At 36.2% G+C, this 16592-nt stretch overlaps 1 protein-coding gene across 3 annotated transcripts in view; it reads left to right on the top strand.

Moving 5' to 3' along the window:
- CSMD3 (CUB and Sushi multiple domains 3) overlaps nt 1–16592 on the top strand; it is a 1080105-nt gene that overhangs the window by 661745 nt on the left and 401768 nt on the right. For all 3 annotated transcript variants that reach the window (XM_060035246.1, XM_060035245.1, XM_060035244.1), the window contains one exon: nt 14939–15126. In XM_060035246.1, the coding sequence (XP_059891229.1) occupies nt 14939–15126 (188 nt within the window). The remainder of the gene's footprint in view (nt 1–14938; nt 15127–16592) is intronic.

The raw sequence follows: 16592 nt of genomic DNA, 5'->3' as shown, positions 1-16592 counted from the left end.
TACATCTGTTTGTATAATCTTTAATTTCTTTCATCAGTGTCTTATAGTTTTATGCATATAGGTCTTTTGTCTCCTTAGGTAGGTTTATTCCTAGATACACTATTCTTTTTGTTGCAATGGTAAATGGGAGTGTTTCCTTAATTTCTCTTGCATATTTTTCATCATTAGTATATAGGAATGCAAGAGATTTCTTTGCATTTGTATCCTGCTACTTTACCAAATTAATTGATTAGCTTTAGTAGTTTTCTGGTAGCATGTTTAGGATTCTGTATGTATAATATCATATCATCTGCAAACAGTGACAGTTTTACTTCTTCTTTCCCGATTTGGATTCCTTTTATTTCTTCTTCTTCTCTGATTGCTGTGGCTAAAACTTCCAAAACTATGTTGAATAATAGTGGTGAGAGTGGGCATGCTTGTCTTTGTTCCTGATTTTAAAGGAAACGGTTTCAGTTTTTCACCATTGAGAATGATGTTGGCTCTGGGTTTGTCATACATGGCCTTTATTATGTTGAGGTAAGTTCCCTCTATGCCTACTTTCTGGAGAGTTTTTATCATAAATGGGTGTTGAATTTTGTCAAAAATTTTTTCCTGCATCTATTGAGATAATCATATCGTTTTCTCCTTCAGTTTGTTAATACGGTTTATCACATTGATTGATTTGCATATATTGAAGAATCTTTGCATTCTTGGGATAAACCCCACTTGATCATAGTGTATGATCCTTTTAATGTGCTGTTCGATTCTGTTTGCTAGTATTTTGATGAGGATTTTTGCATCTATGTTCATCAGTGATATTGGTCTGTAGTTTTCTTTTTTTGTGATCTCTTTTTCTGGTTTTGGTATCAGGGTGATGGTGGCCTCGTAGAATGAGTTTAGGGGTGTTCCTTCCTCTGCTATATTTTGGAAGAGTTTGAGAAGGATAGGTGTTATCTCTTCTCTAAATGTTTGATAGAATTCACATGCGAAGCCATCTTGTCCTGGTCTTTTGTTTGTTGGAACGTTTTTAATCACAGTCTCAATTTCAGTGCTTCTGATTCGTCTGTTTATATTTTCTGTTTCTTCCTGGTTTAGTCTCAGAAGGTTGTGCTTTTCTGAGAATGTGTCCATTTCTTCCAGGTTGTCATTTTATTGGCATAGAGTTACTTGTAGTAATCCCTTATGACTCTTTGTATTTCTGCATTGTCAGTTGTTAGTTCTTCTTTTTCATTTCTAATTCTACTGATTTGAGTCTTCTCCCTTTTTTTCTTCATGAGCCTGGCTAATGGTTTATCGGTTTTGCGTATCTTCTCAAAGAACCAGCTTTTAGTTTTATTGATCTTTGCTACTGTTTCCTTCATTTCTTCTTCATTTATTTTTGATCTGATCTTTATGATTTCTTTCCTTCTGCTAACTTTGTGGGTTTTTTGTTATTTTTATAACTGCTTTAGGTGAGGTTAGGTTGTTTATTTTTTTTGATTCTTGAGGTAGGATTGCATTGCTATAAGCTTCCCTCTTAGAACTGCTTTTGCTGAGTCCCATAGGTTTGGGGACATCGTGTTTTTATTGTCATTTGTTTCTAGATAGGTTTGATATCCTCTTTGATTTTATCAGTGATCTCTTGGTAATTTAGTAGTGTATTGTTTAGCCACCATGTGTTTGTATTTTTTACAGTTTTTTTCCTATAATTGATATCTAGCCTCATAGCATTGTGGTCAGAAAAGATACTTGATACGATTTCAATTTTCTTAAATTTACCAAGGCCTGATTTGTGATCCTATATATGCTCTTGGGCTTCCCTGGTGGCACCGTGGTTGAGAGTCCACCTGCCGATGCAGGGGACACGGGTTCGTGCCCCAGTCCGGGAAGAACCCACATCCGCAGAACGGCTGGGCCCGTGAGCCATGGCCGCTTATCCTGCGCGTCTGGAGCCTGTGCTCCACAATGGGAGAGGCCACAACAGTGAGAGGCCCGTGTACAGCAAAAAAAATAAAAATAAAAATAAAAAATAAAAAAAAGTATATATATATATATGTATATATGCTCTCTCCTGGGGAATGTTCCATGAGCACTTGACAAGAAAGTGTATTCTGTTGTTTTTGGATGGAATGTCCTATAAATATCAGTTAAGTCCACCTTGTTTAATGTGTCATTTAAAGCTTGTGTTTCCTTATCTATTTTCATTTTGGTTGATACCTCCATTAGTGAAAGTGGGATGTTAAAGTCCCCTACTATTATTGTGTTACTGTCCATTTCCCCTTTTATGGCTGTTAGCATTTGCCTTATGTATTGAGGTGCTTCTATATTGGGTGCATAAATATTTACAATTGTTATATCTTCTTCCTGGATTTATCCCTTGATCATTATGTACTGTCCTTCTTTGTCTCTTGTAATAGTCTTTATTTTAAAGTCTATTTTGTCTGATGTGAGAATTGCTACTCCAGCTTTCTTTTGATTTCCATTTGCCTGGAATATCTTTTTCCATCCCCTCACTTTCAGTCTGAATGTGTCCCTAGGTCAGAAATGGGTCTCTTGTAGACAGCATATATACAGGTGTTTTTTTTTTTGTATCCATTCATGGAGTCTATGTCTCTGGTTGGAGCATTTAATCCATTTACATTTAAGGTAGTGATTGATATGTATGTTCTTATTACCATTTTTTAAATTGTTTTGGGTTTGTTTTTGTAGGTCTTTTCCTCTCTTGTGTTTCCTGCCTGGAAAAGTTCCTTTAGCATTTGTTTTAAAGCTGGTTTGGTGGTGCTGAATTCTCTTAACTTTTACTTGTCTGTAAAGGTTATAATTTCTGCATCAAATCTGAATGAGATCCTTGCTGGGTAGAGTAATCTTGGTTGTAGGTTTTTCCCTTTCATCACTTTCAGTATGTCCTGTCACTCCCTTCTGGTTTGCAGAGTTTCTGCTGAACGATCAGCTGTTAACCTTATGAGGATTCCCTTGTATGTTATTTGTTGCTTTTCCCTTGCTGCTTTTAATATTGTTTCTTTGTATTTAATTTTTGATAGTTGATTACTATGTGTCTCGGCATGTTTCTCCTTGGATTTATCCTATATGGGACTTTCTGCACTTCCTGCCTTGATTGACTATTTCCTTTCCCATATTAGGGAAGTTTTCAACTATAATCTCTTCAAATATTTTCTCAGTCCCTTTCTTTTTCTCTTCTTCTGGGACCCCTATAATTATAATCTTGGTAAGTTTAATGCTGTCCCAGAGGTCTCTGATACTATCCTCAATTCTTTTCAATCTTTTCTTAATTTCCACTATTTTATCTTCCAGATTACTTATCCATTCTTCTGCCTCAGTTGTTCTACTATTGATACCTTCTAGAGAATTTTTAATTTCATTTATTGTGTTGTTCATCATTATTTGTTTGCTCTTTAGCTCTTCTAGATCCTTATTAAACGTTTCTTGTATTTTCTCCATTCTATTTCCAAGATTTTGGATCATCTTTACTCTCATTACTCTGAATTCTTTTTCAAGTAGACTGCCTATTTCCTATTCATTTTTTTGGTCTCGTGGGTCTTTATCTTGCTCCTTCATGTACTGCATATTCCTCTGTCTTCCCATTTTTCTTAACTTACTGTGTTTGGGGTCTCCTTTTCACAGGCTGCAGGTTTGTAGTTCCTGTTGTTTTTGGTGTCTGCCCACTGTGGGTATGTTTGATTCAGTGGGTTGTGTAGGCTTCCTGGTGGAGGGAACTGGTGCCTGTGTTCTGTTGGATGAGGCTGGAGTTTGTTTTTCTGGTGGGCAGGACCACATCCAGTGGTGTGTTTTGGTGTGCCTGTGAACTTAGTATGATTTTAGGCAGCCTTTCTGCTAATGGGTGGGGTTGTGTTCCTGTCTTGCTAGTCGTTTGGCATGGGGTGTCCAGTGCTGGAGCTTGCTGGCCACTGGGTGGAGCTGGGTCTTAGCATTGAAACAGAGATCTCTTGGGAGAGCTCTCGCCAATTTATTTTACTTGGGACCAAAGGGTCTCTTGTGGTCCAATGTCCTGAACTCGGCTCTCCCACCTCAGAGCTTCAGGCCTGACACCCAGCTGGAACACCAAGACCCTGTCAGCCACACGACTCAGTCTGCCGTCCTGTCACAAAGTCACCTGAGGTCCAGGCGTCCTGTCAATGTCTCCTCTCCTTGGGTCCCAGAGACACCTTAGGGGCCGCCTCCTGTCAGGGGCTTCCAGGTCAGGTGTAGTTGCCTGAGGGCTGGGCGTCGTATCTGAGTCATGCAGGACGCTGAGCACTAGCCTTCTCTGCACCAGAGCGTAGCATTGGGGGCTTCGGCTGGCGTCTGTGGCCCAGGTTACTGCTTCCACCCAGGTTTACATGTGGGCCTCAGGTTTACAACTTCAGGATTCTCCAAACTTTTTTCTTTTCCTCTGTGCTCAGTCTAGTTCCACTTGGTCATAGGGGGCTGCGTTCAGAGGCCTCGCCCCCTGCACTAAGACCAGAGTTTCTCGTGGGCACAAAAGCATTTCTTTCCAGTTCTTGAAGATTGGCTCTATTAGGTCACTCTTCTGATTTTCAGCAAGGCTACTCACTGCTCCAGTAGACAGCTCATTCCAGCCATTTTTATAAGATGCAATGCTAGAGAGAAAAACCTTTTAATCTCTATGCATATGGTTTACCTAGTACCTTTTTCTCTGCCACTTTCTTATTCTCTTATCTGTTTCCTGAGACACAGATCTTTTAAATTAGGCTGGAAGCAAGAGAGTCAAATTGAAAAGTGATTTTCACTGTTAGGGTTTGTGCAGAGCAACAGAAAACAGTTCTGTACATTGAACCATAACAGGCCTGGGGTGAGAAATGATTCTCAGAGTCCAAAGATTTTGGCTTCTCCCATTAGCATCACTGAATAGGACTTGTCAACTGTGCCTCTTTTCTTAATCCCTAAATTACGTGCTCAAGTATATTACAAATCTCCTAGCTCCTTCACTTCCTTGATACCAATAATTTTTTTTTTCAGCTGTTCCTTGTTAATTAGTCCAAACACTGGAAGAATCAAGAGTTAGAATGCTTTATGTATTTATTGATGGTATTTTTCACTAACTTAGACAAGGCACAGCTGTTTCAGTATATTTCTTTTGAATCATACTTTCTGTGACTAAGATAAATAAAGTCCCAAATTCTTTTAAATGTTCTAAACAGAAATGTTTGTTTGGGGGTTTGAATCCTCCATCTGCCCTTCACACACACACAAGCCCATAAGATTCTTGAGTTTGAGCTATTTGAAGGGAAAATTATTTTAAAATCTTCCATTTCTTTTTTATCTAAAGACCCTTAAGGGTGTGAGATATTGCTTTAGGGCTGCCCATACTCTATGTGCTCTGTCAGAAACTGTTTTGTTTAAAGTAATTCACATTTAAAAACAGCTGTTATGTGGTTAGAAGTAGCTCTGTAGCAAAACAATGAGCAACAATGTTCATCAAGTTAAAAATTATAAATGAGAATTTTATCCATTAGGTGGTATCATAAAATAGTCACTTTGAAATCAGAAATATGTACATCTAACACCTCCTTATTTAGTGACCTTATAATATCTTGGTGCTTCATTTCCCCCTTAAGATTGTTTTGAGAAAAATATATCATCTTTAAAGTATCCATCAAGAATTATGTTCTTAAAAAAACTAGTTCCCTTCTGATTTCCAGCCGAGCTCTTATAAGTACACTGGTTGCGAACTCTTTAATAGTTCCTCTCATCCTGAGAATATTCTTTTTTATAGAAGTTATTTCCAAATAATGGATTGTATTTATTCCAGAGTAACATCATTTGCTTTCTACTATTCATGAATAACCTAAATTAATTAGGTTGAAAATGAAATTTAAAAAATTAGATAATATAATTAAGGTGGCTACATAGCTATTTTGCAGGTTTTTTTTATATTCTCAAATGTCATGATTGCTTAGAATTAATCTACAGAAAAAAACCCACTAAAAACGTTACAAATATATTAGCCATTAGTTGGCTTCTTGAGATTATCTCAAGTAGCTTAAGTCAATAAAATCTTAAGAATTACAATTTCCTATCAAATGCACAACAAAATAACACCACCACCAACGGACATTTGTGTTTTCATTGTTTATCTCTTCTTAACATAGCCAAATTGTTGTCTTATTCTCAGATTTGCAGAGGAATTTTTGCTTTGTTTCTTCCCTCACTTCTTAAAGTTTCTCATTATATGGCAGCTCCTAACTGAATTCATTTTACTAGTAATAATTCTAAACCTGTCTTTCTAGTCACTTTCCTGTCCTTATCTCCTTGTTCACAAGCTATCAGTATCAGTCTTCCTGAGTGCAGCTTTTAAAATGAGAACTATTTCAGTTTAGTCAGAATGGTTTTGGATTACACAAAGAACATTTTAAAAGACACCAGAAATTGAGTAAGAATAGATTCAATTTCATTTTTAATATCATCTAGTGGCTCCATAACATTCGTTTATGATAAACAATAATGTCATAAACAAATGAACACTAGATTGAGGCAATTCATGAGAAATTTGTACAACTATCTTAAAATACAAAGTGAAAGAGATTCAAATTATTGTGTAACTCTATTCCATTTCCCCTGTTATTATAATGTATTTTTATTGTTCCTTGAGGCAAATCTGTGATGATTTTCTTTTCAAAGATTCACTCCTACTGAACAGTGTTCTCTGTATCACCATTTAATGTTGCTATTCTATTAAGAATTAAGTCTCTTTATGTTTCAGTTCAAAGTAATCCCTGACTCTTCTGTGCACTTTAATTTGGTTGTTATCAACTGACTAGCTATCAAAGTGAAACTCCAATTTCAATACTACAATAGGGGGGAGATTGGTTCAAGATAGCAGAGAAGGATGTGCTCTCACTCCCTTTTATAAGAACGCCAGAATCACAACTAACTGCTGAACAATAATCAACAGGAAGACACTGGAACTCACCAAAAAAGATACCCCACATCCAAACAGAGGAGAAGCCACAATGAGACAGTAGGAGGGGCACAATCACAATAAAATCAAATCCCATAACTGCTGGGTGGGTGACTCACAAACTGGAGAACACTTATACCACAGAAGTCCATCCACTGGAGTGAAAGTTCTGAGCCCCACATCAGGCTTCCCAATCTAGGGATCCAGCAATGGAAGGAGGAATTCCTAGAGTATCAGACTTTGAAGGCTAGCAGGAATTGATTGCAGGACTTCAACAGGACTGGGGGAAACACAGACTCCATTCTTGGAGGGCACATACAAAGTAGTGTGCTCATCAGGACCCAGGGGAAGGAACAGTGACGCCATAGGAGACTGAACCAGACCTACCTGCTAGTGTTGGAGGGTCTCCTGCAGGCATGGGGGCTGGCTGTGTGTCACCATGAGGGCAAGGACACTGGCAGGAGAAGTTCTGGGAAGTACTCTTTGGCATGAGCCCTCCCAGAGTCTGCCATTAGCCCCAACAAAGAGCCCGGTTAGGCTTCAGTGTTGGGTCACCTCAGACCAAACAACCAACAGGGAGGGAACCCAGCCCCATCCATCAGCAGACAAGTAGATTAAAGTTTTACTGAGCTCTGCCCACCAAAGCAACAGCCAGCTCTACCCACCACCAGTCCCTCCCATCGGGAAACTTGCACAAGCCTCTTAGATAACCTCATCCACCAGAGGGCAGCCAGCAGAAGCAAGAAGATCTAGAATCCTGCAGCCTGTGGAACAAAACCTACATTCACAGAAAGACAGACAATATGAAAAGGCAGAGGGCTACATACCAGGTGAAGGAACAAGGTAAAACCCCAGAAAAACAACTAAATGCAGTGGAGATAGGCAACCTTCCAGAAAAAGAATTCAGAATAATGATACTGAAGATGATCCAGGAAAGAGAATGGAGGCAAATATTGAGAAGATGCAAGAAATGTTTAACAAAGATCTAGAAGAATTAAAGAACAAACAAACAGAGATGAACAACACAATAACTGAAATGAAAAATACATGAGAAGGAATCAATAGCAGAATAACTGAGGCAGAAGAACGGATAAGTGACCTGGAAGACAGAATGGTGGAATTCACTGCTGTGGAACAGAATAAAGAAAAAAGAATGAAAAGAAATGAAGAGAGCCTCAGACACCTCTGGGACAACATTAAACACAACAGCATTCACATTAAAGGGGTCCCAGAAGGAGAAGAAAGGACCAGAGAAAATACTTGAAGAGATTATAGTCGAAAACTTCCCTAACATGGGAAAGGAAATAGCCACCCAAGTCCAGGAAGTTCAGAGAGTCCCATACAAGATAAACCCAAGGAGAAACATGCTGAGACACATAGTAATCAAATTGGCAGAAATTAAAGACAAAGAAAAATTATTGAAAACAGCAAGGGAAAAATGACAAATAACATACAAGGGAACTCCCATAAGGTTTACACCTGATTTCTCAGCAGAAACTCTACAAGCCAGATGGGAGTGGCATAATGTACTTAAAGTGATGAAAGGGAAGAACCTTCAACCAAGATTACTCTACCCAGCAAGGATCGCATTCAGATTCAACAGAGAAATCAAAAGCTTTGCAGACAAGCTAAAGCTAAGAGAATTCAGCACCACCAAATGAGCTCTACAACAAATGCTAAAGGAAATTCTCTAAGTGGGAAACACAAGAGAAGAAAAGGACCTAAAAAAGCAAACCCAAAACAATTAAGTAAATGGTAATAGGAACATACACATCAAGAATTACCTTAAATGTGAATGGATTAAATGCTCCAACCAAAAGACACAGGCTTGCTGAATGGATACAAAAACAAGACCCATTAATATGCTGTCTACAATAGACCCACTTCAGACCTAGGGACACATTCAGACTGAAAGTGAGGGGATGGAAAAAGATATTCCATGCAAATGGAAATCCAAAGAAAGCTGGAGTAGCAAGACTCATATCAGTTAAAATAGACTTTAAAATAAAGACTGTTACAAGAGACAAGGAAGGACATTACATAATGATCAATGTGTCAATCCAAGAAGATATAAAAATTATAAATATATATGCACCCAACATAAGAGCACCTCAATACATAAGGCAACTGCTGACAGCTATAAAAGAGGAAATCGACAGTAACACAATAATAGTGGGGGATTTTAACACCTCACTTACACCAATGGAAAGGTCATCCAAGCAGAAAATTGAAAAGGAAACACAAGGGCTTCCCTGGTGGCGCAGTGGTTGAGAGTCCGCCTGCCGATGCAGGGGACACGGGTTCGTGCCCCGGTCCGGGAAGATCCCACATGCTGCGGAGAGGCTGGGCCAGTGAGCCATGGCCACTGAGCCTGGGCATCCAGAGCCTGTGCTCCGCAATGGGAGAGACCACAACAGTGAGAGACCCATGAACTGCGAAAAAAAAAAAAAAAAGGGAAACACAGGCTTTAAATGACACAATAGACCAGATAGATTTAATTGATATTTATAGGAAATTCCATCCAAAAAAAGCATATTACACTTTCTTCTCAAGTGTGCATGGAACATTCTCCAGCATAGATCACATCTTGTGTCACAAATAAAGCCTCAGTAAATTTAAAAAAATTGAAATCATATCAAGCATCTTTTCTGACCACAACGCTATGAGATTAGAAATAAATTACAGGAAAAAAAAACGTTAAAAGCACAAACACATGGAGGCTAAACAATACGTTACTAAATAACCAAGAGATCACTGAAGAAATCAAAGAGGAAATCAAAAAATACCTAGAGACAAATGACAATGAAAACACATCAATACAAAACCTATGAGATGCAGCAAAAGCAGTTCTAAGAGGGAAGTTTATAGCCATACAAGCCTACCTCAAAAAATAAGAAAAATCACAAATAAACAATTAACATTACACCTAAAGGAACCAGAGAAAGAAGAACAAAGAAAATCCAAAGTTAGCAGAAGGAAAGAAATCATCAGTTTCAGAGCAGAAATAAATGAAATAGAAGCAAAAATACAATAGCAAAGATCAATAAAACTAAAACCTGGTTCTTTGAGAAGATAAACAAAACTGATAAACCCATAGCCAGACTCATCAAGAAAAAGAGGGAGAGGACTCAAATTAATAAAATTAGAAATGAAAAAGGAGAAATCACAACTGACACTGCAGAAATATAAAAGATTATAAGAGATTACTACAAGCAACTCTGTGCCAATAAAATGGACAACGTGGAAGAAATGGACAAATTCTTAGAAATGTATAACCTTCCAAGACTGAACTAGGAAGGAATAGAAAATATGAACAGACCAATCAGAAGTAATGAAATTGAAACTGTTATTAAAAATCTTCCAACAAACAAAAGTCCAGGACCAGATGGTTTCACAGGTGAATTCTATCAATCATTTAGACAAGAGCTAACACCTAGCCTTCTCAAACTCTTCCAAAATATAGCAGAGGGAGGAACACTCCCAAACTCATTCTGTGAGTCCACCATCACCCTGGTAACAAAACAAGACATAGATACTACAAAAAAAAGAAAATTATAAACCAGTATGAATGATGACTATAGGTGCAATAATCCTCAACAAAATACTAGCAAACAGAATCCAACAAGACATTAAAAGGATCATACACCATGATCAATTGGGATTCATCACAGGGATGCAAGGATTCTTCAATATACGCAAATCTATCAATGTGATACACCATATTAACAAATTGAAGAAGAAAAACCACATGATCATCTCAATAGATGCAGAAAAAGCTTTTGACAAAATTCAACACCCATTGATGATAAAAAACTCTCCAGAAAGTGGGCATATAGGGAACCTACCTCAACATAATAAAGGCGATATATGACAAACCCACAGCAAACATCATTCTAAATTGTGAAAAACTGAAAACATTTCCTCTAAGATCAGGAACAAGACAAGGATGTCCACTCTCACCACTATTATTCAACGTTGTTTTGGAGGTCCAAGCCACGGCAATCAGAGAAGAAAAAGAAATAAAAGGAATCCAAATTGGAAAAGGAGAAGTAAAACTGTCACTGTTTGCAGATGACATGATACTATACATAGAGAATGCTAAAGATGCCACCAGAAAACTACTAGAGGTAATCAATGAATGTGGTAAAGTTACAGGATACAAAATTAATGCATAGAATTCTCTTGCATTCCTATACACTATGGATGAAAAATGTGAAAGAGAAATTAAGGAATCACTCCCATTTACCATTGCAACAAAAAGAATAAAATACCTAGGAATCTACGTAAGGAGACAAAAGACCTATATGCATAAAACTATAAGACACTGATGAAAGAAATTAAAGATTATACAAACAGATGTAGAGATATACCATGTTCTTGTATTGGAAGAATCAATTTTGTGAAAATGACTATACTACCCAAAGCAATCTACAGATTCAATGCAATCTCTATCAAATTACCAATGGCATTTTTCACAAAACTAGAACAAACAATCTTAAAATTTTTATGGAGACACAGAAGACCCTGAATAGCCAAAGCAGTCTTGAGGGGAAAAAATGGAGCTGGAACAATGAGACTCGCTGACTTCAGACTATACTACAAAGCTACAGTAATCAAGACAATATGTTACTGGCACAAAAAGAGAAATATAAATCAATGGAACAGGATAGAAAGCCCAGAGATAAACCCACGCACCTATGGTAAACTAATCTATGACAAAGGAGGCAGGTATATACAATGGAGAAAAGACAGTCTCTTCAATAATTGGTGCTGGGAAAATTGGACAGCTACATGTAAAAGAATGAAATTAGAACACTCCTTTACACCATACACAAAGTAAACTCAAAATGGATTAGAGACCTAAATGTAAGACCAGACACTAAAACTCTTAGAGGAAAACATAGGCAGAATACTCTTTGACATAAATCACAGCAAGATCTTTTTTGATCTACCTGGTAGAGTAATGGAAATAAAAACAAAAATAAACAAATGGGACCTAATGAAACTTAAAAGCTTTTGCAAAGCAAAGGAAACTGCAAACAAGACGAAAAGACAACCTTCAGAATGGGAGAAAATGTTTACAGACTAATCAGCGGACAAAGGATTAATCTCCAAAATATATAAGCAGCTCATGCAGCTCAACATTAAAAAAAAAAACAAAAACCCAATCAGAAAATGGGCAGAAGACATAAATAGACATTTCTACAAAGGGGACATACAGATGGCCAAGAAGCACATGAAAAGCTGCTCAACATCACTAGTTATTAGAGAAATGCAAATCAAAACTACAATGAGGTATCACCTCACACCAGTTAGAATGGGCATCATCAGAAAACCTACAAGCAAGAAATGCTGGAGAGGGTGTGAGAAAAGGGAACACTCTTGCACTGTTGGTGGGAATGTAAATTGTTACAGCCACTATGGAAAACAGTATGGACGTTCCTTAAAAAACTAAAAATAGAATTACCATATGACCCAACCATCCCACTCCTGGGCATATACCCAGAGAAAACCGTAATTCAAAAAGACACATGCACCCCAATGTTCATTGCTTCGCTATTTACAATAGCCAGATCATGGAATCAACCTAAATGCCCATCGACAGACGAATGGATTAAAAAGTTGTGGTACATATATACAATGGAATATTACTCAGCCATAAAAAGGAACGAACTTGGGTCATTTGTAGAGACGTGTATGAATCTAGAGACTGTCATACAGAATGAAGTAAGTTGGAAAGAGTAAAACAAATACCGCATATTAGCACATATATGTGGAGCCTAGAAAAATGGTACAGATGAACCAGTTTGCAGGGCAGAAATAGAGACACAGATGTAGAGAACGAACGTGTGGACACCAAGGGAGGAAGTGGTGGGGGGTGGGGGGGGTGGTGTAATTAATTGGGCGATTGGGATTGACATGTATACACTATGTATAAAATGGAAGACTAATAGGAACCTGCTGTATAAAAGTTAAAAAACAAACTCCTAGGGCTTCCCTGGTGGCTCAGTGGTTGAGAGTCTGCCTGCCGATGCAGGGGACAGGGCTTCGTGCCCCGGTCTGGGAGGATCCCACATACCGTGGAGCAGCTGGGCCCGTGAGCCATGGCCGCTGAGCCTGCGCGTCTGGAGCCTGTGCTCCGCAACGGGAGAGGCCACAACAGTGAGAGGCCTGTGGACAGCAAAAAAAAAGAAAAAAAAACTCCTAAAAAAAAAATCTTTTGTATATGTATTGTTATATATATATATATACACACTACAATAGACTGACTACCAAACAATCAAATAATGGATTCACAATGCATAATTGCCTGATCATTTTTTTAAAGGAAATAGTGTATTCCTATACATTTACTCCTCTAAATCATATTATTGGAAAAGTTATTTTTAGACAAATACAATATATTCCAGGTTGCAAAATAAAGAGTAAGATAAACTTATGAAATTCATTCATTTTACTAAGTCTTGCTTAATAGGATGTAACAGTGGTACAAATCTAAAAATATTTCATTTGTCTTTCTTAAATAGCATTATACATTTTGACTACTTTTGTGCCATGTTTATATTCATATTGGAGATTTTATAATGAAATAAAGTTTCTAATTTTTAAATGTTTCTTTCAATTTTTTTTACCAGGTTTTGAGTTTTATTTGTTTTAGTTTTATTTTTCTGAGGAATAATGTAGTTTAATCTTGTAATACTGGAAAAGACTGGTAGGTATGATAAAGTTATTATCTGAAAATTGGTGGACATTTCAAGTTATAATTATTTTTAAAAGTGTACTGAATATAACTAGTTGCCAAAAAATGTGTTGGAAGATATATTCTAAAAGGGTGAAAATGCATCGTTAGTACTGAAGTATCCAAGCATACTGAGTGCTTTTTTGATAAAATTGATAACAGCCCTAGAGAAAAGAAAGTATTGTTTTCTTTAAAATACATTCATTCTTGCATTTATCCAATAAGTACTTACTGAGTGTCTACTATATGCAAAACATCAACAAAAACAGAAACTGTCTGATCTCATGGAGCTTATAGACTCTTAACGGAGACAGCTGTCAAACAAGCAAACAACTGTGATTAGTGTCACAAAAGGCACAATAAATTGTGGCAATATAGTAAAACTAACCTACATTGTGAGGTCAGGGAAGGGCTTCCTGTGGACCAATTTAAGCTGAAAGCTGAAATATGTATAGGAAAACCTTGGTGAAGGCAGGAATAGAATGTTCTGGGCTGCAGTTTCATTATGGGAAGTGAGTAAGATGCTCAACTATTCATGATTCCACGTAGATGTTTTTTCCCCCAACTAAGATTTCTGATCCAGATTCAGACTGTGGTATACTCTTGAAGTGCAAGGAAGGAATGCAAAATTTTATTTTATTATGGATATGTTATACATGTTAAAAGTAGCTCTGTGTTGAATACAATTTATAAAACAATTGTATCTTTTAAAAAACTGAAAACAATAGCAGCAACAACAGTCAAAAATCTAAATAAAAATTGTATAAAAAATGTAATGGCCAAAAGAGATTTATCAAAAATAAAACAACTATATGAAGCAGAGGTCAGATTTGAAGTATACTGTTAAGATGAAATTCTGATGATCTGATTGAAGATAAATAAGTATACTGTTAAGGTGAAATTCTGATGATCTAATTGAAAATTGAAAATGAATACATAGTTTTCCATAGAAATGAGGAAAGCAAAAGAAAGATGACTCCAAAAACATGCTTGGTTAATGAAAAGGCTATTTATTTACTGAAGGTAATCTGTAACATTTGAAAGAAATCTTACTTGCGAACAACAAGTATGTACTCATACTTTTTAAATGAAAATTGTCCATAGGAATAAGAGCTTATAACTTTGGTATTCTTAAATGGTGGGGCCTTAAATGATATATAAGATATTAGAAAAGCTTAAGAAAATTGTATATAAAGCTGGTAAAAATTATAAATAATAAGTTAAATAGCAATCTAAAGTGTTATTTTCCTATACAGTGTTATTCTAATAAATATATTTTCACATATGTCTCTTAACCGTAGATTTCAGACTGAACTGAATTATGATGTTCTGGAAGTTCATGATGGGCCAAATCTTCTGTCACCCTTGCTTGGATCTTACAATGGCACACAGGTGCCCCAGTTTCTATTTAGTAGCAGTAATTTTATATACCTTCTATTTACAACAGACAATAGCCGTTCTAATAATGGTTTCAAGATTCATTATGAAAGTAAGTAATGCCAACATGTTTTTTGATCTCCTTACTCTGTTTTCCATACTTTTGGTATTACCATTGTATCATTAAGAGAACTAGGAGATTTATTAAAGAAAAGAAGATCAAAGCTTTCCTTGACCTATGAGAATGCTAATAGGTTACAAGGTATGTGTTTTAGTAAATCCTGTATTAGATTTTTTCCAACAATATCTATGTAATATCATTATGAAGGGAAATACTAAGGAAACGTCAGAAATAACAAATAAAAAAATCTTTAAAAATGAGTTCATATAATCGTTATTTGTGCTGAAAAGCCAACAATAGGCAGTAAATGGCAGTCTAAGATGTATATGAACATTGACAAATTCTTTTAGCATTTACTTCATAAATTCAATCATACTTTTATATTTTATTCATACTCATTGCATACATTTCCATTAAAAATATTCAATTTTATTATTTTGTATGAAGTATTGAAAATTATATTAACAGTGAAAAGTAAAATACATACTCATATATATGCAGCTATGGCTAACATAACTAGCCAAAGGCTATATATTAAAACAGGCTCTAATTCACAGTGTTGGAATCAGTTTAGAATAATTTCACTTAAAATACTTTTTGTTTAAGAAGTCTAAAATATGTCTGATTTTTTTTAAAACTTGATGCTGGTATATGCATAGAAACGAGTCTCTGTTTTGTTTATAAACATCTGACATATTTAAATAAATAAATGTGGTTGTATTGTATATGATGTATGGTTGCATACATATATATAAACTCACATATGCACACATTTTCATCTAAAAATACATTGCCATATATCTTTTCATGAAAAACAGTTTTGGTGAATGTATCTAACAGTACATTTAAGATTACTACAAGATATCTTTATATCAGTTTCAGATAGATATTATATCACTTCTTTTTATATTCAAGTCTCCTATGCCCCGTCCCCCCTCAGGAGAAAATTTCAGCATTTAAAATTTGTAACTTTATATCCCATGTAGAGTGTCTCTATTCAGTAAATCTGGTTGGGCGCATGGGTTTTTAAAATCGTTAATATATATTTATAGCTATTTTCTTTTTAACCTTATCCACAATATCATTTAATTATATTAACTTCCCTTTATATAGAGCTTTGTGGCATGGAAGTATATTTCCTAAACATTATTGTAAAATGCAATGAGAGGATTAACACATGCTTGGGAATTCAAATGAATTTAAAGGACTTTAATTGAGATCTTTAGCATTTATTAGTTAAAGCTGAGTCAGAGTAGTCATTTTTTTTTAAAAAAAATCTATTTCAAAATTAATTTTCACTAGCAATTAATTTGTATCAATATGCTAGAATGGGCAGACACCTTTTTCGTTTTGTCCATTGTTCTATCCTATGCCCGATATATCACATTCAGTCCCATTTCAACCAAGGTATGTGGTTGTAATCATGTTCTCAGACACAGGATTATTTTAAGGATTAC

Source organism: Delphinus delphis, chromosome 17, assembly GCF_949987515.2.
Source record: "Delphinus delphis chromosome 17, mDelDel1.2, whole genome shotgun sequence".
Classification (NCBI taxonomy): Eukaryota; Metazoa; Chordata; class Mammalia; order Artiodactyla; family Delphinidae; genus Delphinus; species Delphinus delphis.
Note: the sequence above shows the minus strand (reverse complement) of the source record. Positions and strands in the feature narration are given on the sequence as shown.